This window comes from Dromiciops gliroides, chromosome 1 (genome assembly GCF_019393635.1).
Source record: "Dromiciops gliroides isolate mDroGli1 chromosome 1, mDroGli1.pri, whole genome shotgun sequence".
In the NCBI taxonomy this organism is placed as follows: domain Eukaryota; kingdom Metazoa; phylum Chordata; class Mammalia; order Microbiotheria; family Microbiotheriidae; genus Dromiciops; species Dromiciops gliroides.
Window position 1 is genome coordinate 415,119,204 of NC_057861.1, and position 24,131 is coordinate 415,143,334.

At 34.5% G+C, this 24,131-nt stretch overlaps 1 protein-coding gene across 6 annotated transcripts in view; it reads left to right on the top strand.

Annotated features, from left to right (window-relative positions):
* Positions 1 to 24,131, top strand: part of RICTOR (RPTOR independent companion of MTOR complex 2) — a 135,722-nt gene that overhangs the window by 84,593 nt on the left and 26,998 nt on the right. For all 6 annotated transcript variants that reach the window (XM_043976061.1, XM_043976063.1, XM_043976062.1 and 3 more), the window contains 17 exons: positions 79 to 145; positions 2,763 to 2,843; positions 4,896 to 4,996; positions 6,034 to 6,199; positions 6,637 to 6,738; positions 6,897 to 6,943; positions 10,596 to 10,731; positions 13,577 to 13,776; positions 14,023 to 14,149; positions 14,974 to 15,138; positions 15,321 to 15,397; positions 16,013 to 16,091; positions 17,335 to 17,444; positions 17,640 to 17,721; positions 18,899 to 18,991; positions 19,383 to 19,489; positions 22,344 to 22,573. In XM_043976061.1, the coding sequence (XP_043831996.1) occupies positions 79 to 145; positions 2,763 to 2,843; positions 4,896 to 4,996; positions 6,034 to 6,199; positions 6,637 to 6,738; positions 6,897 to 6,943; positions 10,596 to 10,731; positions 13,577 to 13,776; positions 14,023 to 14,149; positions 14,974 to 15,138; positions 15,321 to 15,397; positions 16,013 to 16,091; positions 17,335 to 17,444; positions 17,640 to 17,721; positions 18,899 to 18,991; positions 19,383 to 19,489; positions 22,344 to 22,573 (1,970 nt within the window). The remainder of the gene's footprint in view (positions 1 to 78; positions 146 to 2,762; positions 2,844 to 4,895; positions 4,997 to 6,033; positions 6,200 to 6,636; positions 6,739 to 6,896; positions 6,944 to 10,595; positions 10,732 to 13,576; positions 13,777 to 14,022; positions 14,150 to 14,973; positions 15,139 to 15,320; positions 15,398 to 16,012; positions 16,092 to 17,334; positions 17,445 to 17,639; positions 17,722 to 18,898; positions 18,992 to 19,382; positions 19,490 to 22,343; positions 22,574 to 24,131) is intronic.

Consider the following 24,131-nt stretch of genomic DNA (forward strand, 5'->3'; position numbering starts at 1 on the left):
TAGAATTAGTGTTTTACCCTAAAATATATAACCTAATGAAAAATTATTAAAATTTTTTTTTTGTTCATATGTTTCTAGACCAGACCTCATGGATAATTATTTGGCACTGGTACTTTCTGCTTTCATTACTAATGGACTTTTAGAGGTAAGCGAAATTATTGTAAATGATATTTCAGAATTTATCCTTTTTTTCTGATTTCTTTCAAAACAGCAAAATTTAATTCGTTTATAAGAGCTAAATAATTCCTTCCTGGCTAAACTCGTGAAATTGTTATAAGGAAGCATCAGATGAGATATGTTACATTAAAGAACTCTATAAACTACATAAAAATGTAATTTACTTTATCAGACATTAAGTGACTATTTTGTGCAGAGCATCATGTTAGACATTGGTGAGATACAAAATTTAGATAAGGCACGAGCCCTACCTTCAAAGGGCTTATAGTCTGGTAGGATTATGCAACACACAAATAATTGCAATACCAAATTTCCCCTTAACAACACCATAGAGAACTGCAAACAAATTATCCGGTGATGTCCAAGAAGGGAAGAAATCATAATGGACTGGGAGGTCAAAGTAGGCTTTGTGAAAGAGCTGCCATTTGAAATGAGCTGTAAAAGAATATAAAAATTTAAAGGGGGTAAGGAGTGGACTGAGAAGGAAGGCAATCCAGATGTAAAGAATCCAAAGGATGAAAAGCATAGGTGCTCTTAAACCGTTTCGTCAATAATTGGCATATGTAGAGAATAGTGAGAGAGCAACCTTCACAGTTTGAGGGTCTTGAATACCAGCCTAAGGAATTTGAACTTGAAATGAGTGATATTATTTATGCAGAAGGAATCTGTAGTCTGCAGTGGCAGAGGAGATTAGAGTAAAGGCTTGAAGACCTACAGTCAATCCTGCTATAACTTCCATTTTGAAAATGCATATTTATTCTAATGTGATTGATATATTAGGGGATAATTTGAATACAGTGTAAATTTTTCATTTTTTATATGCAAGAATACATAAAACTGTGCCCAGAAGAACTGAGCTCACATAGGAATACACAAAATTCATGCCTGTGCACACCTCGGACATGTACTAGCTACTTCAGTTCATAGTGTGTTTTCCAACAGGGTTGTTCTTTTCTATTCTTTTGCTTTTGTCAGCTTTTACAGATTAAAAAAAAACCCACATACACACAACATCTCATACATGTCTAAATACTTTGTGACAAAATTGCCAAGCAGGGAAAAGGAAAACTTTAAATATTGAAGAGAAGTTTGAAATAAAACAGTTTTTTAAAAAAATGAAAATAACATACATGAGATATCTCCCAAGCAAAAAGCATAAAGGAATCTACATTGTGGACCGTTAGAGACAACCAGAGTGAAAATCTATGGGTGCAGTAGGAACTGTGGGTGGAGAAGGGCTGGTCTGATATTCATTCATTTTATCATTCTCCCCTTCCCCATCCCTGAATTGCTTGGGCTGCCTTTCACCCGTAGCCATTGTTTTTGCCAGCTCTTGTCCTCATGGGAACCACATTACCACTATTTAATAATAGCTCCTATTTATATAAGTGCTTACTATGTGCCAGGCACTGTGCTTAGTGCTTTACAGCTATCTCATTTGATCTTCTCAGCAACTTTGGCAGGTAGGTGCTATTATTATCCCTATTTTACAAATGAGGAAACTGAGGCAAACAGATTAGGTGACCTGTTCAGGGTTATACCGTATTTGGGGCTAGATTTGAAAAAGGGTCTTCCTGAATCTAGGAATCTATCCACTGTGCCACCAAGCTGCCTTTTTATTTATTGTAGGATTTATGCATTTCTTAACTATTTAACATGTGTTAAACTGTGCTGCTGTTTTTATTATAGTCTAAATTTTTGTCAGTGACAGTTTTTGAGTGTTGTGCCTCTTACCCTATTTTGCCTATAAACTGTAGTTTTTACTGATCTGTTTTTGCATAGCATGCTGATTTTTAGGAAGGCACATATCTTCCAGAAGTGACTATATTTGGAGTCCATTGCACTGGTTCTAGTGAATAGTAATAAAAAATTTGTACTAGTCTGGTAACATCAGGAGAGAAAGGTGTAATGTAAAATTTTAGAAGTGGACTTGATCTTGGTAACTTTGAGATAAGGAAAGAAGGAAGAACCAAATGACATTAAGCTGATAAATGTGGAAGATTAGGTGAATTGGGAATGATTCTGACAAAGACAGAAGGAGAAGCAGATTTCTGAGGAAAAGTTTGAGAATGAAAAATGTAGGAAATAAGAGAGAAAATGAAGGCATGTATGTGGGATATGCTTAGTGTGGCCATGCTTACCCTAATGTGTCCAAAACATTATGGTATTGTGTTTCATGTTTCATTTTAAGTTTCTATTTTTATTAGAAAGTTTAGTTCATTTTTTAAAAAGAAGTTTAATTTTAGTTCTTTAGTTTGGTATATAAAAATAATTCCTTTATTCAGTATGTTTGCCTTAAAAAAATTTCCCTAGGTGTACACTGTAGTGAAATGTGTTGCACATGATTATGAATAAGGGCCAGTAAAAATATAAGAGAAGGATTTCTCAAGAGTGATAAAAAATCTAGATTATATACCATCAGTTTATAGTAAGTAAAATCAGCCTGAGACAATACATATCTATTGTGAAATATTACATACTAGCTGTGTGACCCTGGGCAAGTCACTTAACCCTCATTGCCCCGTAAAAAAAGAACATTAAAAAAAAAAGAAATATTATGGCAAATTTTTCTCTTCCCCCCAAAGGGTTTGGTTGAAGTAATAACAAGCAGTGATGACCATGTCTCAATTAGAGCTACAATCCTATTAGGGGAACTTTTACATATGGTAAGTCTAATATCTTATGTATTATGTATTATGATTTTATTAGGTTCATGGCTGTATTAATGACTACATTTAAAATGAATTTATCTTCATAATTATGGGAGGAAAATCTTTTTTCCACATGTCTCTTGACACTTTATATATCTCAGTCTGTAGTGGCCTCTACTACATGTGCTTAACTGAAGTTTTATTATTCCCTCTTTTGTCATGGAGGTGTTCTCAAACACTACCAGCAGAACATAAACTCTGACAGAGCCTACCCATCTGGGAAAAAACCCACAAGAATGGGCTTTGGGACAGAGTTGGTATGTTTACCTTCAGAGGACCTGATTAGATCAGTTCAAAGAGGGTCATCATCATATTGACTGGAGGGTATTGAATTTTTCAGCTTTAGCAGTTCTCAAAAACATTCTTTGAAATCAAAATTGTGCACTGCATTGATGGTCTGCACTGATAATTCACAAGTTATTATGGTCCGTGCTTTTTAGATTAAGAAACAATTGAATGTTAATCTTATACTCACTGTATATAGATTGATAATCCATAGCCATCTAAATCTTTACCTCTCTCTAACTTCCCACCCCAAAAGCCCGTAAACTACATGTGGCAGTTAACCAGTTGGCTATATAGCAGATGCAGAAAACTGTTGTGCTCAAACTACTACTGTGTGTAAAGAAGTTCTTACAAAATTACCTGTTTTAATGGAAATATATGTATATTTATGTTTGGGGGAATTTTTGTTTTGCTTCTCAATATGTATAACTGGGGACTATTTTATGTAAGCTCTATTTCCCCCACAAAGACTGAATTCCTTCTGCTATTGATGCCTGTTATCAGTATAAATTCAACTCAACAAACTGTCAGATTTAAATTCAACAACAGTTTATTTAACATATATACTATGTAAGTACTCAGGATACAAAGGTGATAAACTATAATCCTTGCTCATAAGAAACTTAATCTAACAAATCATAAATTGGAGCCAAGATAATAGGACAGAAAGGGTGAAAATAAGCTTAGTATGCCAGGAAGAGTTGGGGAAAGGCAAAAAAAAAAAAGTATTTTAAGTATGTGAATATAAAAGCAAGTAAAAAAAGTGCTTCGACAGATGAGTAGAAAGCATTGTCTATGATCTTTTTCCCTCCTAGCTTCTAGACATTTTAAAATTGTATTTTATAGTTTATAACTTTATTGTAAAAATAATTATGGTGTTTGACATAGAGAAAAATGAGATGATTTGAATAGTCATCGCAAATCAATGGTTAATTAAAGAACAGTTCATTATGGCTTCCTTAAACCCTGTAATATTAAGCAGATATTTTTGTTCCTTCAGTAAGAGGCTACAGGCTTTTAAACTCTGACTTTGGAGTTGAGACCTGATCCAAAACATCCTTACACTAAGAATACACACATAAACTTATATCTCTTTTCCCCAGTGTGTAATTGTATCAGTATTAGCTTTCCAAAAAGATTTTAAACTTTTATTTAGAGAGTATGATTTAGGATAAATTGGGCCCAATGATATCAGAATCACACATACTCAGGTAAGAATTTTTTCAAGAAGATAACCAAGATGAATTCAGTAGAATTAAAATGCCTACGAATATTGGACTATGCATGATTTATTTAATGTAATGTGAATATAAATATATGTATCTTCCATATTCATACATGTATATACACATATCCTCTCCTACTTAGATATCTCATTCTGGAATGGAGGTGGCCTTGGGTTCTTGAGCACAGCTTTGGTGGGTTCTCCCAAGTTGGAAAGGTTTCAGGTACAGGTGCTTCTTGCCTGACTATAGCTGTTGTCTGAAGACTAGCCTCGATGGGTTTGTAGAAACTCTTCTCTAGAGGCCAGGCTGCAAGGTAATTTTATTTTGCAGCCATAACAACTGATAAAAGACCATCTTTCAAGGTGTAGAGGGGTTGCAGTCTGCATTAGTAGAGGGAATTACCCCAAACTGATAAAATCACAGACCATTTAAGTAATGAAATCAGCACTTAGGAGTTTAGGGACTTATGACATATTCATGTGGTATTTGTTTTTAGGCAAACACAATCCTTCCTCATTCACATAGCCATCATTTGCACTGTTTACCAACGCTAATGAATATGGCAGCATCCTTTGACATCCCTAAAGAGAAAAGACTGTAAGTATCAGCTGTACCAGATCTTTCAACATACTTTGCACATGTAAGTTTTATTATAATAACTTTAAGTTCACATATATGGTATTTATAACAATTTTAGTGGAGGTAAGGAAAAAACCATAACATGCAAAAATGCATAGCATTTCTCTTATAGATTACACAGCTGAAAGGACGGTAAAATCATATCAGGAATCTTCATTTCTGTTGCCATAAGTTGTTTGGAGTCATTCATGTAGACTATCTGTAACAATCATAATTTTTTTGTTTTGTTAATGTTTTTGTTTGTTTTTGTGGGGCAGTGAGAGTTAAGTGACTCGCCCAGGGTCACAAAGCTAGTAAGTGTCAAGTGTCTGGGTCTGGATTTGAACTCAGGTCCTCCTGAATCCAAGGTCGGTGCTTTGTCCACTACGCCACCTAGCTGTCCCAACAATCATAATTTTTTAAAAAAGAAATCAGTAGTATTAGAGAATTTGATTTTTTAGGTATATCATTTTAAACATTGTAAACATGAAACCAAAATTGTATTATAGGCAAAGACAGCTCAATAGATTCTCAGTACTGAAGTAGGTATAGACAAAGTTTGCAAAACTGGAAAAACAAGAACGCTGCACCATCTCTGGAGTTATAGTGCTTAAAACTTGGACAAGGAGGAGATGGAGGGAGCTAGGTTAAAAGGGGAGGGTGGGCTCTTTCCTGGGTTGATAGAGGTTCACCATAGGGAAATGGAGACTGATATCAGCCTAGCTCCATTTGTCCTTTGGAGTATTCTACATTTTGAAGGCTGAAAGTATGAGTCTTGATCAAGACTGCTAATAAATTTAGTAGACTGATTGCATCAGTTGTTTTGCAAAATGTATAAAGTTAACATTAGTGACTTCTTAATGGAAATCCAAAGTAAAATGTGGTCCCATAGTTTTTAAATTAACTGTTTCTTGCATTAGAGTTCTTCAAGCTGTGGTCTGTTTTAATATAGCAACAACTTTAAAGGAAGTTATGCTTTGTCATAGTAATAACTAAAGATTTCTTTTTCATATTAGGCGAGCCAGTGCAGCTCTTAACTGCTTGAAACGCTTTCATGAGATGAAGAAACGAGGGCCTAAGCCTTATAGTCTTCATTTAGATCACATTGTTCAGAAAGCAATGGCAACACACCAAAAAAGGGATCAGTACCTCCGAGTTCAGAAAGATATTTTTGTTTTGAAGGTATTTATATGAAGCCTAAATTAAAGTGATTTTGACTTGTAACTTTTTTTTTTTTTGGCGGGGCAATGGGGTTAAGTGACTTGCCCAGGGTCACACAGCTAGTAAGTGTCAAGTGTCTGAGGCCAGATTTGAACTCAGGTACTCCTGAATCCAGGGCCGGTGCTTTATCCACTGCGCCACCTGGCTACCCCCAACATTTCTTAATTCAGACTACATATGTGATTTTATTTAAAAAATATTTTGATTTTCATAATTCTCACTTATTTTCCCTCTGTGGGAAACATTTAAAATTAATATTTTTAACTTTAATAGTTTTTAGATGCCACTTTAACATCTATGATTGAATTACCTCCTTAAATGGCAGAGCGGGAGGAGGGGGTGCATTGCAAATTAATTTGCTGTAAAATAATTTTCCTTCCCACTTTTGAATGGTTCAGGATACAGAGGAAGCTCTCATGACCAATCTTAGAGACAGCCAAGTTCTTCATCATAAAGAGAATCTTGAATGGAATTGGAATCTTATAGGCACCATTCTTAAGGTAGGACAGAGTATTTTGTGATTTGATGAAATGGGTTTAAGTATATACTTATTGCCTCAGATCCTGTTTTTGATTGTTGGTTTTTAATGCCTCCATAAATATTTAGGAATTGATGGTTTAAAAGACAGTTTCTACATAATCCATTATCTTTTTTCTAGTGGCCAAATATAAATCTAAGAAACTATAAGGATGAACAATTACACAGGTATGTAAGAACTACGTAAATTCACTACTTAGGGAACATTACTACATAGTTATTAAAATTAGTCATTCAGTATCATATACAACTTCTATTCATTTCTTTTATACTAGGAAGTGTGTAGGCCTGTGTGGTCATGGGTAAGTCATTAATGTCTGAATGCTCTAGGCAACTTTCTAAAACTGTAAGTCCCAGACAAGTCGCTTTTTGGGGCTTCATTGTGGGGAAGTTCCCCATGCTGATGAAGCTGCATATCCATACCCCAAAATAATATTTTATTTTGAATAGATAAAGTCACTAATTTTAGTGATAAAATCACTAGATTTTTAAAAATTTACAAATAGATTATGTTTTGTATATTTCATGCAAATTTTTTTTTATTTTAAAATTCAGAAAATTTCCTGTCTTTTGAAAACGTATATTCTTGATTTTGGTTGATAAAGACTAACTGTTTTAGTAATTCACTCGTATGAAGTTCTCGAGCTGAGAGACTTCTACAGAGTATTTTAGAGTAGTATGTCACAAGATGATAATAGGTACTCAGTGAGTGTTTATTAATTATGATAATAGTTTGCTAGATTATTTCCAGCTTGATATCCTCCATACTTCACTAAAGCTGGTGACTGTTTTTAACCTGCCCCAGGAGCTCCATCTTCTTTCCTTGAGTGATCAGTGGACAACCCTTAACGATGCAGTGCTTTTCTCTATCCCTCTCCCCAACCCTTACCCCCAAGACCCAACTTCCTTCTTTTCTGAAGATCCTGGTAATTGTGGGAAGTCTCAGGTGATAAGGGAAGTGTTTAGGAACTCTAAATCATTCCATAGACAGTGCACAAAATGCTGAAGTTCGGTGAGTCTAAACCATTTTGAGGTAGGGAAGATTTAATAATTACTTTAAGATTTTCTTCAATATAAAAACACATTTTTAACAGTTTAGATTTTTCCACCAAATTTAAGTGATTATAATGATATGGTTAATTACAAATAATAAGTAATAATATCTCACATTTATATAGTATTTTAAATTTTACAAAACAGTTTACATATATTTTCATTTGATTCTCAGAACACCCTGGGAGATAGGTCCTAGTATTATTTCTGTTTTACAAGTGAGGGGTTGAGAGAGGTATTGTGACTTTGATAGGGTAACATTACTAGGAGGTGTCAGAGGTACGATTTGAATTTGGCTCTTCCTGACTCCAAGTGTTAACTCTTTATTCATTACTCCACCTAGCAAATACTCCTTGCAGTAGTGATTATATTTAAATCTGAGAAACATGTACAATAACATTGTACTGACAACACAGTGATTAATTTTTTTTTTTTGGTGAGGCATTTGGGATTAAGTGACTTGCCCAGGGTCATACAGCTAGTAAGTGTCAAGTGTCTGAGGCCGGATTTGAACTCAGGTCCTCCTGACTCCAGGGCCAGTGCTTTATCCACTCTGCCACCTAGCTGCCCGATTAATTTTTTAAATGTGTATTAATATAATATTTTACATCCCAGTTATTTACCAATATACCCTTCCCACTCAGAATCCTATGCTGTAAAACTAAGACTTAGAAACTAAGACACAGTTCAGGAAAAGCAACTCTTTCGAAGTGAAAAAAGTGGCACTTGATTATTCTAGCTGAGAATCGGATGTGAAAGAATAATACTTTAAACATCTGTGATTCTTGTGTAGGAAATTCTCAGTATTATAACTTTATTGATTTACAACCCCTTTGATTTAGGTAAGTTCTAGGAAGTTGCCTAAGGTTAAGTGATTTGCCCAGGGTCATACAGGTAATCATTGTTAGAAGTGGGTTGTGAATCCAGATCTTACTGACTCTTGACTCAAGCATTACAGCCATTATGCTTATATTGAATTTCTTTGATAAAATTAACTATAATAATGATCAGATTAAATTATTTCAAATTAACTTGTTTTGGTTTTTTTTCCTAATTTGTTAACCATGAAACTTAAGAAATCATAGAATTTTTTGTTTTTGTTTGTTTTGCGGGGCAATGGGGGTTAAGTGACTTGCCCAGGGTCACACAGCTAGTAAGTGTCAAGTGTCTGAGGCCGGATTTGAACTCAGGTCCTCCTGAATCCAGGGCCGGTGCTTTATCCACTGCGCCACCTAGCCTCCCCTCTGAAATCATAGAATTTTGAAACTTGCTTACTGTTAGGTACTATGACATTATTTTGTAGAATCCTAGGAAAAACATCTTCTGTACTACACAGGAAGATTGATATCTAAGAGCCCCAATAACTCCCTCCCTCATCTATCCAGCCTCATCCACTGGTTTTATAATGCCTGGGGTTTTTTCCTAGCCAAATCTTTTTCAACTTTGTAGTTTCTTTCATGTGTTTTGTCATAAAATTCTTAGTTTACAACAGTACCATTTAGTGAACTATTCTGCTTAGCATTTTTATCAATAACTTGGATAAATGGTACATCCTTCAAATTTGAAGCTGGACAAATAAAGCTAACAGAAATAACTGACACTGGCTAACAAGGATCTAAAAAGATCTTGATAGACTTTAGAATATTGGGCTGATTTTTATCTGAATAAAACAGGGATAAATGAAAAGCCTTTACACTGGGTTGAGCAAATCATTTTCAAAAATACAAAATGAAAAAGACTTGACTAACTCGGAAATGAAGATTTCAGCAGCAGAGGGGAGAGAGGTAGGGGGGTAGTATACTCAACGTGATTCAGTAGTATAATTTGGCAGTTCCAAAAGTGATTTCAATCTTAGGTTACATTCTAAGAATCCTATTGCTCTAGTTAGGGACTATTTCTAGAATATTTGTTCAATTTTGAGTGCTACAATTAAATAGATAGATAAGCTTGGAATTGTCTGTAGTAAGGTAACCAAGATGGACTAGGAAGTCAAACTATATAAAATTCATTTGAAGGAACTGAGTATCTTTATTTAGCTTGTAAAAAAGATTTGGAGGAACACATGATGATTGTCCTTAGGCATTTAAAGAGCTATTTTGTGAAACAAGGTTTAAACTTATTCTAAATAGTCTCAGATAACAGAACTAGAAGTTGCAGGGAGAGGTTGTTTCAGGTTTGATGTAAGGAAAAACTTCCCAATAATAAATAAGAGCTATTCAAAGTAGAATTGATCACTTTGTTAAGATTTCCCTGTTTTTTCAGGTCTTCTTGTAAAGACTAGTGATTGTTGTAGGGTTTATAACAAAAGGTATCTTAATGGAATAAAAATATTTGTCCATTATATTCCCTTATCCTTTTATTCATAATGGTCTATCATAGGAACATAAAATATATACTTGAGAATTTTAGAGATTGGTATTTGTACACCCCAGGATCTAGGAATAATTTTACATTTTAAAATAAAGTTCTTTTATAATTTCAAATGTAAAAAAACCATTCTTAGTTCATGGGCCATACAAAATAGGTGGCAGGCCAGATTTGGCCCTCGGTCTATAATTTGGAGTTCTCTCGTCAAGTCCAGCTCTCCACCTTTTACAGTGGGAGGAATAGGCTCATAGAATGCAATGATTTTCCCCATTAAGTAACAGAACTAGGATTTGGTCTTATGCTTTCTGTGAACATGGCCTTTTATCTACTACAAATTGTTTTAGATTTAGAACAATTATTCCATTGTGAAAAATTATTAACTTTCTAATCTTAATCTTAGGTTTGTACGACGACTCCTCTATTTTTACAAGCCCAGCAGCAAATTATATGCCAATTTGGATCTGGATTTCACCAATTCCAAGCAACTCACAGTTGTGGGTTGCCAGTTTACAGAATTTCTTCTTGAGTCTGAAGAGGTGAGAAATATTTTCACTCTGAATATTTACCAGATCAAATGATTATGCTTTGTCAGGGTAAGGAAAACACTAGTTTTCATGTAGCTGTTCAGTCACGTTTAGGGAAGACCATACCAATATAAGCTATGAGGATTTCTTCCATCCATGTAAAACTAAGTCCAAAGACTGCTAGAAGTTTTTGAACAAAAGCTAGATTCTATGGCTATAACATTTAACTTGCTTTGAAATCTATGAGCATACCACTTGTGGAAACTAGTGTTTGTGAAGAATCTTGTTGTACTTCCCCTATACAAAATATCTTCCATCATTTCACTTCCTTTGTTAACTTTCATGCCCCCTTAATCTTCCCACATAACAAAAAGCCAGGGACACTCTAAAGGTGGTAGCAGAAAAACAGTTTTGTAACTTCATGTTGACAAGGGTAATGTAGACCACCCTCTTCCCCAAAAAAGTTTCATTGAAGAGATAATTGCCTCTTGGATTCACCCTGGCACTCTGATTTCTTTTTCTTTTCCATAATACTGCATAACCCTGTAATATAATCTTTTATATCGTAAATAATCTTGACATTCCTGGTTAGAAAAGTTCTTAGAAATGGAAATTGACTTTTCTGCTTCTCCCCACCTGACTGTTAACTCCCTAATGTCAGGGACTATTTTTAGTTTTGGAGTGTTTAACCTGAGCTTGAATCTTCCCAGTAAGGTGAATGCCTGCCTGAGAGAGGAGCTTCTTAGTATGCTAGCCTTTCCAGGCCAACCATTGATCCCTCTGTGACCCCTGGCAGCTTTGCCTCCATCCTCCTTGTCACTAGGCTTACAATTTTAAGTGTTGTCTTTGACTCCAAAATCTCTTTCACTCCCCATATCCAATCTTTTTCTAAGTCTTATTGAATATATCTTCAGAATATTTCTTGTATTTACTCTCCTTTGACACTGTAACCTCCCTGGTGTAGGCCCTTATCACCTCGCATCTGAACTATTGCAGTAGCCTACTGATTGGTCTCAAGTTTCTCCCCACTCTGGTCTATCCTCCATTAAACTGTCAAATTGATCTTCCTAAAGCATAAGACTTATTAACATGTTACTCATTTAACTCCAGTAGCATTTTGCTTCTTCCAGGACCAAAGTTAAAAATCCTCTTTTGGCATTTAAAACCCTTTATAACCTGGCCACTTCATACTTTTTCTTACTCCTCCAACCATGTGTTCTGTAATATAATGACATTGGCATCTTTGCTGTTCCATTCCAAAGACACTCAATTTCCCGATTCTGGGCATTTTTACCAGCAGGCCTTTCTCCCAGGTTTGGAATGCTTTCTTTCATCTCCAGTCTCTTGGCTACCTTCAGGTCCCAGTACAAATTCCACCTTGTGCAAGAAGCCTTTCTTGAGCTCTCTTAGCAATGCCTAAAATATAACATATACCAGATAATAGCAAGCAAGGCTTCATAAAATTAGACTAGCATGGTCTTTTGTATACCAAACTTGGTTGATATTGTTGATCAAATTTGATACAAGATTATTTTTCAGTAGTACCTTTTGTGTGTTAAAGACTCAATGAGTTCCTTGTGGCATGAGATGTATTAAAAGTCTTTAGTAACGGGGGCAGCTAGTGGCGCAGTGGATAAAGCACTGGCCCTTGGATTCAGGAGGACCTGAGTTCAAATCTGGCCTCAGACACTTGACACTTACTAGCTGTGTGACCCTGGGCAAGTCACTTAACCCTCATTGCCCCGCCCCCCCCCCAAAAAAAATTTTTAGTAAGTCTAAAAGCACTAAATATGCTTAATGTTTCTTGATTAAGAGTAATTTTATTAATGCAGAAAATTGCACTTACATGGGCTTAGAACAAAATTATTCTGAGTCCTTGAATGATAAATGAGAAAATTAAAGTAGTATTTTGATTGTAATAAGACTTGTACTTGCCAGTGAAGTAAAAGAATACAGTTTATTGCATATTTTTTTAAACCAAATAGACATATTGTTACTCATTCACAATCAGGGAAGTTTTATGTATCAGTTATATAATATTGGCTCTTGCTATTTCAGTTAATAATCTAGCTCTTATAGTAAATGAAAGTGATAGGTAGATTTTTATTAACATTTAATGTTTTACAGCAAAACTGAACAGTTTTAGATACTAGTGATTAAACTAATGTTTCCTTTACTTACTCATGAATCAGTAGTTATTAGATTAAAAACTGATTTGATATTGGAAGTAAGCATCTGTTTTGTCCTTTAAGTTTTTCCCTGCATATTTCATTAGGAATATATACTGTATGTTCAGGGTGAATGTAGACTAAAAATCTGAGACAGTTGTTTTGGTTTTTAATAACTAATTGTTCTCACTTTAGTATAGCAGGATATCTGCTAAATAGTATAGGCAGCTGGTGGCACTGTATATAGAGCTCTGGGCCTGGAATCAAGAAGACATGACTTCAGTTCCACTCTCAGACAATTACTAGCTATGTGACCCTATGAAAATCACTTAATGTGTTTGATTGTTTTCTCAAAAAATGAAGATAATAATAGTAGTCAAGGATGAGGGGGATGATATTAGTAAAAAGTCTTTAGTACAGTGTCTGTACATAGGAGGTGTTATGGAAATGTTTATTACCTTCCCATTTCCCCTTGTTAATATCCGGTTTTTTGATCAATTAGGCTCTTTTCTTTTTTATTAGTTTTGACCCTCTCTTTCCTTCTCCCTTTCCTTCTGTCTTATTTCCTCATCCCCTCCCCAATTTTCTTATGATACTTTTTATTTGTACTTAAGATGAATTTCTACTAAGGAGCATTCCTTTTTTTTTTTTAACACTATTAACCTTTTCTTAATTTCTCTTTTCTTTAGGATGGGCAAGGATATCTAGAAGAACTAGTAAAAGATATCGTTCAGTGGCTTAGTTCCTCATCTGGAATGAAACCTGAACGAAGCCTTCAGAACAATGGTTTACTGAATACCCTTAGTCAACACTACTTTTTATTTATTGGAACACTTTCCTGTCATCCTCATGGAGTTAAAATGCTAGAAAAATGCAATGTATTTCAGTGGTGAGTATCCTACACTTAGTTTATTTTTCACATATGATCAAATTTATTTTTTATTCTTAGTAAAAGAAATTTTTTGATTTTGTGTTTGATTAAAATGCACATCTGGTCATTTAAACATTTTAAAAATACAAGACCTAAATAACAATAATGATTCTTTGATATTTCAGCTTCCTCTCTGTTGTGCATTAGTTTCACATGCAAAATGGATTCTAATACCTTTATTTTTTTTCTCACTTTTCTCATTAGTCTTCTTAATCTTTGTTCCTTGAAGAACCAAGATCACTTATTGAAACTTACTGTTTCAAGTTTGGACTATAGCAGAGATGGATTGGCCAGAGTTATCCTTTCCAAAATCCTAACTGCAGCTACTGATGTGAGTGTAACATAGCAAAGAAAAGTACATTTTGTGAACAACCATAAAAACAAAATTTAAAATCAGCTGGAAATACTGGTTAGTGGTTGTGGTCACCATAATAACTTGTCCATTCCGTCTTCCTACGTCTAAAGAACCTGAAGCAATATTCATCTTGTAGTTCCTAACATGCAGTGCTTCATTTCCTGTCTCCTTGTCTTTGCAGTGGCTGGCCTCTATGTCTATAATACATTCATTCCCTTCTTCTACCTCTTAAAATTCTAACTTCCTTTAAAGTTCAACTCCAATGCTTCCTTCTATAAGAAGCTTCTTCTCATTCTTCTCTACTCCTAATGCTCTCCTTCCCCAGATTACCTTGTATTTATTTAACATACATAATTTTGTGTTGTGTATATGTTTGTTTTCTCATTGGATAAAACGTAAGCTCCCTGAGCACACAGACTTCTTTTTTTTAAATTTTGTATCTCCAACATCTAGCACGATACCTGGTACATAGTATGTTCTTAATATTTGTTCATTGTGATGAAGCAGTAATAAGACCACAATATCCCCCAAAGAAGTCTTAATTTACTTCATTTGATGCATGGTGCAGAGGATACAATACCTTCTTAAAAGAAATTATAGTCATCCTTGATGCTTAGTGTTTTGTTTTGTTTTGTTTTGTTTTTGAGTCAATGAAGATGTTTCAGTGTAGGAGTTCAACAAAGTGATAAAGTAATAATAAGGTAATTCTCATTAAGATGATGTGAAAAGGCAAATTCTTGATTTAAAGGAAGAAAGACAAGCATGTTTAAAAAGTTTATCTTGTTTTTTTCCTTTTGCAGGCCTGCAGGTTGTATGCAACAAAACATTTAAGAGTATTATTACGGGCCAATGTAGAGTTCTTCAGTAACTGGGGCATTGAGTTGCTGGTGACCCAACTACATGATAAAAATAAAACTATTTCCTCTGAAGCTCTTGATATCTTAGATGAAGCATGTGAAGACAAGGTGAATATTTCCTTTTGATTATGAAATTCTTTCGAGTATGGATGAGGAAAATTCTTCGCTTTTAAGATAATGAGATTATTTTATAACTAAATTTTCTTTTCGGCTTGAGTGAATAATTGATTAAGCTAATTCCTAGTAATCAGTTATTTTGTCCAATTGATAATTTGCCTTTTAATTTTTAGGCCAATCTTCATGCTCTCATCCAAATGAAGCCAGCTTTATCTCATCTTGGAGACAAAGGTCTGCTTCTCCTTCTTAGGTAAATATTAAGCAAGGGTTTTCTTTTCTTGTTTTGGGAGGGTTTTGTTGTATGATCCTTACAGAACATGCATGATAAAACTAAATCTAAATAGGAAATTCTGGAGAATAACAGAGTATGACAGTTTCTTTGACAAGTACTCTATATTTTGCAAATAGGACACATTTTTAGATTTTTGATACTATTTAGTGTTAAAATACTTTTGTCTTCACATATTCCTTTCTTATTTTTTCTTTTTACTCTTCTCTTTCTTACCATGTAATCTCATATATAACCATAGAGGTTCAGTGGAATATATGGAATAGAATACTAGGAAATCTGATTTTATGATCACTAGCTGTATGATTTTAGATGAATCATTTAACTGATTTAAACTTGTTTCCTCTCCTGGAAAATGACATGTTTTGGTTAATTAATTTCCAAGGTCAATTCCAGTTCTTAAATGTTATTACTATGATCTCATTTTTCTGTTTGCAAAGAATTTTCAAAGTATCCTAGGATTAAAGGTATTGTACAAATGGAAGAATCCTCAGTTTCTTAGTTATGAAGGATATAGCCCTTGGTAAATTCTGGGTATTGAATTTTTAATTTCTTTAAATTCTGTTACTTTTATAGATTTCTGTCCATTCCGAAGGGGTTTTCCTACCTTAATGAGAGGGGTTACGTAACAAAGCAAATGGAAAAATGGCAAAAGGTAACATTTAATTGAATCAGGAGATAGAAGTTTTAAAATCTTGGGGGTGGGAAAGATATAGTAACAAGTTAGATATTGTTAGAAGCCTTTAAACATTCCTTTTCATGTATTCCTATAATTAAATTGGGTTTCATGCCACAATAAATTGGATACTATATATATGTATATATGTATATGCATGTATGCATGTGTATATATACACACACATACACACACAATACACACACACACATATATATATATATATATATATATATATATATATATATATAAAAATGATATTAAACTTACATGATTCCAGATTTCTGAATTAGCTGCAAAAAATACACGTTCTTACAGAGATGGTTTTTCTTATTCTTTGTAGTCAGCAGGGGCACAGACATTCCTCAAAAAATTTTGCTCATGTTTTTTTTTTTTTTTTTCCCCCATGTGAGGCAATTGGGGTTAAGTGACTTGCCCAGGGTCACACAGCTAGTAAGTGTTAAGTGTCTGAGGCCGGATTTGAACTCAGGTCCTCCCGACTCCAGGGCCGGTGCTCTATCCACTGCGCCACCTAGCCGCCCCTCATGTTCTTTTTTACATTAAAATCATTATACTTTAAAGCTGTCTTTTTAATAGCTTCTGTTCCCTTTTGTATTCTGTACCTGAACAGCGGTCATTTTATGCCAAAATCCTTCATTGCGTCTCCTAAACTAATGAGATGAGAAACCCAATAGCAATATTGACAAAATTCTTTTTAGGCTAATAATTTACATAAGTCTGTATGGTAAAGAAGTTTCTACTTCGACATGAAAAGTAGGGAATAGTACTTTGTGCAGCAGGTTGAAGAAGTTTAAAAATTTTTGACATCTCTAGGGTCAATTTCTTTACTTTTGTCCTGTTCCCTTTAGATTATCTTTAAGAATTTAATGAATGAGGGGCAGCTAGGTGGCACAGTGGATAGAGCACCGGCCATGGAATCAGGAGTACCTGAGTTTAAATCCGGCCTCAGACACTTAACACTTACTAGCTGTGTGACCCTGGGCAAGTCACTTAACCCCAGTTGCCTCACTAAAAACAAAAAGAATAAGAATAAGAAGAATTTAATGAATGAGCACCATGTGGAAACATATAAGGACTTAGAAATAATAAACAAAAGGAAATTTACATATTTGTATGAATTCTTCAAGTGTTTTTAAGTATGTGGCTTACTGTAGTCTTTTCTGTTGACAAGATGTAGTACTAATACTGTGTTACCTTTTAGGAATACAATTCAAAATATGTTGAATTAATTGAGGAACAACTTAATGAAGCACTTACAACCTATCGCAAACCAGTAGATGGTGATAACTATGTTCGTCGGAGTAACCAAAGGTATCATCATTCTTATATAAATAATTCATGCCTCAATAACTAAATTTAATTTATAAGTTGTAATTTTATTTCTATTCATCTAATCTTATTAATTGTGTATTAAATGTAAAAATCATTAGGAAAATGTGTTTAATTTTCTCTAATAATATTTTAAATATGAGCATACTCTTATTAAAAATCATTTTTTTACACTAGATTACAGCGACCACATGTCTACCTGCCCATACACCTTTATGGACAACTGGTACACCACAAAACAGGCTGTCATTTATTGGAGGTACTGATACCATTTTAATTACTTTGTAGATTTGGTTATGGAGCATAGCTGATTTTTTAAAATGCACATTTGTGAAGATACATTCTTTCAAAAAGAACATAAAATAACAGTAAATTCAGTGATATAATTAGGTGCTCCATTACTGATCAGAAATATTGACATTATTGCTTTGAACATATTTCTCTATAATATATCTCAGTTTCAGTATAGATATAGTTATGGATACAGATAAATCTTGGTTCTGAGTTTTCATTGGAATATAGAGAATCCCTGAGTGTACTTAGTAGTTAAGTATCTTGCCCAAGATCAGACAGGCATGTAGTGTCTGAGTGTGGGACAGATCTTCCTGGCTCCAAGGCCTGCTTTCTGTCCATTATCCTACCCATCCCCACTCCCTGTATGTGTATATTATGTATGTACATATATTATAATGCAATTGTCATTATCCTTTATTTGTTTTTTGTTTGTTTTTTTTTGGGGGGGGGGCAATGAGGGTTAAGTGACTTGCCCAGGGTCACACAGCTAGTAAGTGTCAAGTGTCTGAGACTGGATTTGAACTTAAAAGTCCTCCTGATTCCAGGGCCAGTGCTTTATCTACTGCTCCACATAGCTGCCCCCATTATCCTTTACAAGGCAAATATATTGCCAACTTTAAGAATAAAAAGGAAACATAAATGTATATTGTGAAGAAATTCTGTGTGTGTGTGTGTGTACATACATATCTATATGAGCTATGTAGGATTAGGCACATGGGAGTTATTTTTGTGCATATTTATTGCAATTGTGCTACCTGTGCATCTGCATGTAAGTTCTTTCATGGCCAGACCAACCAGGTGGTTGTTTCTGCTTTATAGATTAATAGTAAAATCTGTGAGAGAATCCATGTATAAGAAGGTTATTTTGAAAGAATAGGTGATAAAGGGACAACACAAGAAAATGGAAGAGAATAGGATGAAAATGAAGAATTTGTGAGGTAGTTGTGAAAAAGGCTACTAGAAATTAAAAAGAATTTATAAGAAACTAGCCGCCTACCTTGTTGTTTGGAATTTGAAAAACTTGTGTTACTGTGGTTTATGTAATCTAGCATAAAATTTATGAAAATAACTTAAAATTGGGAGTTAATAACAATAAAGGAAATGTGTTGTTGTTAAGTGTTTTTCCTTATTTTCCTATATAGAGTGTTGTTCCAGATCTCAGTTATACTATTCGTTCACCAATGTTGGACAAATGGGAAGGAGTAAAGCAGCTGAAAGCAGCACTTTGGGCCTTGGTTAGTACTTAGTACGTGATAAATATGTGACAGCTTTGCCATTTCCTGGATTCTGTATGTTTTCCTTTTAATAGTATGTTATTTAAGATAGATGTTGTTGGAATTTCTATTATTGGTCTTAATTTTCCAAGACTAAAACTGTCTCCACTAATTTAAGTGTTAGATTCATTCTGAAAAGCAGATCTTTTCACAGTAATCTTTTTTGAAGATTTTGGTTTTGCTTGGGAAAAACTTTGCGTTTTTTAAAATTCCTCTATCATCAGGTTTTTTACATTTGTCTTAGAAAAAAAGGTTTATTTTTATGTCTTTCCATTTTTACAAGTTTCTTGTAAAGCCTCTATATTTTGTAACCCTAATAGGAAAGTTTTTTGTTTGTTATTTTTTTATTCAGGGTAATATTGGATCTTCAAACTGGGGTCTTAACTTGCTTCAAGAGGAGAATGTGATCCCGGATATAATGGCATTAGCACAACATTGTGAGGTTCTCTCCATTAGAGGGTGTGTATTTTTTTTTTCTTACAGCAATTCACAATGTGTTTTTTTAGCATAGAGTACATTGATCATTAGACAATAAACCTCATTTTTTCATCCATGATTTCATAAGTACTAGAACTAAAACGTTGACTATGAAGAAACTCTGTTTTATAGGTCTTTGTGATAATGAGACCACAGTTTAGATTATGAATTTCCCTAGAAAACATCTACTCCAACTTCCTTGTTTACATTTTAGGAAACTGAGACCCAGAGAAGTGGAATCGCTTGCACCAGGGAATAGACTTGTCAGGGACCAATACTTCTGTCTTTTGATTCCTAGTAATTACTGTAAATCTCAGCAAATCAGCCTCAGATGATTAAAGAAACTTGCTGAAGAGAAATCACAAATTTGATTCTACACAGGTCTCTTCCCAGTCCTATTCATTTTTCACACAGCTACAAAAAATACTCTTTCCAAGGTATAGGTTTGACCATATTTCTTTTGAGGGCTTCTAGTCAACTTAGTTTGCAACCTAGTGGTTATTCTCTCCTCATCCCTCTTCCCCATACCTCATATCAGATCATTTGCTAGGTCTTGTCAATTCTGTTTCCACCAGTTCTATTTAATTAGGCCCGTTCTCTTCATTCCCATAACCACCATTTTATTTCAGCCTCTCATTATTTTTTTACCTACATTATTTCAATAGCTTTCTGATAAGTCTCTCAACTCTCTCTTCTCATTTTTATTGTTTATTACTTGCCTTTACATGCTCTGTGGTTCAGTCATATTGGCCATCTTGTTCTTCCTCTTATGTGATACTATATCTTTTGTATAAGTTTTACTCATGCCTAGAATATACTTCTTTCTTACTTCTACCCCTTAGAATACCTCTTCAAGGCTCATCCTGATTCCCCCAGTTACTATTACCATGACCCCCTTTATATTAATTACCACAACTCCTCTTTATATTAATTGTGTGTGTATCTTGTATTCATTTATCTGTATGTATGTCATGTGCTATTCCTTTCCTGGTTTATTTCTTCCCCCTAAATTCTCTTTTTCCCCTCCCTTATTTTTTAAGGATAGTGACTATTTTGTATCTCAGGCACTTAGAATAGTGCCTGGCATAGAATGGGTGCTTATTGGATCAATAAAGGAACTAATATCACTGCCATGCTAGTAGTGATTCAGTGAATACTTGTTGCTTCCAGGATCAAATAAAAACTTATTTGCTTGGTTTTTAAAGCCCTCTATGATATGGTTCTAGTCTACTTTTCCAGCCTTGTTTCACATTACTTCATACATTTGTCATTCCAGCCAAACAAGGCCATTAGCTGTTCTCCGAACCGGTAATCTCCAGAGTAGAGAGTATGTGTGAGGATTATTGAAACATGGGAGGAAATACAATAAAAATTTTATATTTTTCTTTATCTCATCCTTTTAAATTTTCTTTTGTGTAATATGTATAGTAATGCATGTATATAATTTATAAATATTCATATATTGTGGGTACATGCACAGCCTTTAAAAAAAATTAATACTAGTGCATGATCAAAAATGTTTGAAGACTACTACCCCAAACTATATGTCATCTCCTGTATTTGTTCACTTGCCTCCATGTCTTGATTATACTCTCTCCTTATCTCTGCCTTTGAAGTTTTTTTCTTTTTTAAGGCTCAGCTCAGGTGCCACTTCTTTTTAGAAAGAAACCTTTCCTGGTATCTTCCCTCCCTTCCCAGAGATAAAGATAAAAATGTTCCCTGCTTCCTCAGACTTTCTTGGAGCTTTTTCTTTGAGCCTATGCCCTGCCCTCATTGTACGCTACCTTCTACCATACTCTATCTCTAGACATATTTTAATAGGCATAGGTATCTTAAGCTTCTTAGACTGTCATTTGTTACTGTTGTCATATCCCCAGTATAAAGCAGTGCTTTCTGTACATTAGGCACATAGGTAGTGTTTGTTGAATTAAACTGACCCAGCCCAGTTAGACTCTACAAAAAAATCTGCCTTGTAGCATCCTCTGCATTACTAGTCCCCACGCAGTAATAATAGTGACCAAATGAGAGGTTTGGATAGTTCATTGTAAGTTTTCATCAATACTTTAAATAATCAAGTGCAAGTCCTACTCATTGAGCATTATTTACATCATCTTTCTAAAGAATAACTTTATTACATTATAAATAACTAGCTTCAAATACAGACTTGAGTAACTCTGAGTTCTAATATGTCATAGATTTTTTTTTTAAGTTATCTATATGTTTTAAGAGAATAATAGTGGTACAGAATTTAAAAAATTTGTTGTGAATGTATTCATGCTTAAATATAATAGATTTTTCTAAGAAATATTTTAAATTTTATGATTGTCATCTTGGAGTTATTAAAAATACAAAATGTGGATATATTTTAAATAAACATTTTTGTGTTTTTGTGCCAGAAATGAACTCTGCATACATTGTTAACTTTACTTTACCCATGATCTTCAGTTGTGGTTCAAATCTCTAAAAGAAACGTAGGATTCAGTACTTGACCTAGGAAATCCTTAGGGTGACAGCAAAAGCATACCCACATGCATACACACCCTGGAATACAGTGGTTCATGAAGCCATTTTCCTCTCCCTCTTGTGATTATATACGCAGAGATAGAAAAAGAAACATAGGAGCAAGTTGCCACATCTAGTAAAGGGATCAAAGGTTTCAAGGATCTTTGAAATGTAGTTGGAGTCTATGAGTTTCATCATAGGACTTTTTCTGTCCTATGACTTTTAAAGGAAACATAAACACATAGAATAATCGTTTATTTATGGAAAATTACTTTTTTACTTAAATTGTTGGTTCTAAGAAAAATTCCATGTTTTTGCATCACAATCTATACAGAACCTGTGTGTACGTGCTTGGTCTGATAGCCAAAACTAAACAAGGATGTGATATCCTAAAATATCACAATTGGGATGCTGTGAGACACAGTCGCAAACAGCCATGGCCAGTAGTTCCAGATGACATGGAGCAACTCTGCAATGAACTTTCTTCTATCCCAAGCACTCTAAGTCTAAACTCTGAGTCCACCAGCTCTAGACATAATAGTGAAAGTGAATCTGCACCATCAAGTAAGCATCATTATAGTTCATTTAAACAAAGTTAAATTTAATGTTTGCATGCAAAATTTCAAACTATATGAGGTTGTTCTTAACCATGAAAGCATTTTTGTTTTAAGGTGGTTGGGGTAATCTTTCTGAGACATATCTGTTATTTAACAGCAGTACTCTATTAAAGATTCATTCTTTTTAATGCAGAATAGGAGTTTTTACCATGCAGTCCATGAGCTTAAAAAATTTTTTTTAATAATTATATTTCAGTATAATTGGTTTCCTTTGTAATCCTACCTATTTTATTTTGTCCATTAAAAAGTATTCTGAGAGAGTATTTAATCAGATAGCCATAGGTGTTCATTACACAAAAAGAATCTCTGCACTGTCAGACACTAATCAGACATCCTCTCATTACTCTGGAGTAGCTTCTTCCTATGTGAAAATTCCTTTAGAATTTTGTAATAATACTTCCCAGTTCAGTGAAGCACATACCCCATTTTTCTTTCCCTTCCTCTTAAATCACAGTCGACTTTGCTTTTAACCTGCACTTCATTCAGAGTTGAAATCACATGGAATGTGATTCTTTTGGTTGCCTTCATGTAAGGATTTAGTTGAGCACTTGGAAAGTGCTCAAGTAGTTCAATTCCATAGGTATTTATTCACATTCCATGTGAAAATCTACTAACATCTTCCAAACTATTATAGCTTCAAGGGTATACTGCAGAATCTTGAATATCAGGGGGTGAGGACTCTGCCTGTGTACTGTGAGAATTATTCAGTTATTGGTTTTACTCCCCTCTTACATCTTTTCCTTTATCTGGTTGCCATTGCTACTGCTTTGGGATTAATGGATGAAGCATTATAGGATGTAATGTAGAGCTGCTTTGAAACCCTTTCTAGCTTCTGCTTTTATCACATTATTTTGTTCTTTTTCCTCCCTATGCCTTACTTCCTACTCCTTCTTACAGAACAATCAGACTTACATGTATTATGGCAGTAGCCGTAGGCTCTGGGGTGTAGGGAGTGGTTAGTAAGAAATAAAGGTCAGGGGCAGCTAGGTGGCGTAGTGGATAGAACACCGGCCCTGGATTCAGGAGTACCTGAGTTCAAATCCGGCCTCAGACACACTTAACCCTTACTAGCTGTGTGACCCTGGGCAAGTCACTTAACCCCAATTGCCTCACCAAAAAAAAAAAAAAAAAAAGAAATGTCACCTTTTTTTTCCTCACAAGGTTCCAAAAAATACTACAATTTATCTACAAATTCCTGACTGGCAGTAGTGTTAAATTTACACGGTACCTATAAATTTGCTAAAGGTTCACACAGCACAGATCCTTCAGTCATCAGTCTTCTCTTCTAGTTGTGATCTGTCTGCTCTCTGAGCTCAGGATCAGGAAAATCTGGTTCTTGTTCTAACTCTTGAATGTGGTATGTTTTTATTAACCTTCCCCTCCCTGGTGTCATCTTGTCTCATTGAGATGTTACTGATATATGGAAACATCACTAACTATTGTGAATTTTTCATGGGGCACACCAATCTTGACACACACACACACACACACACACACACACACAC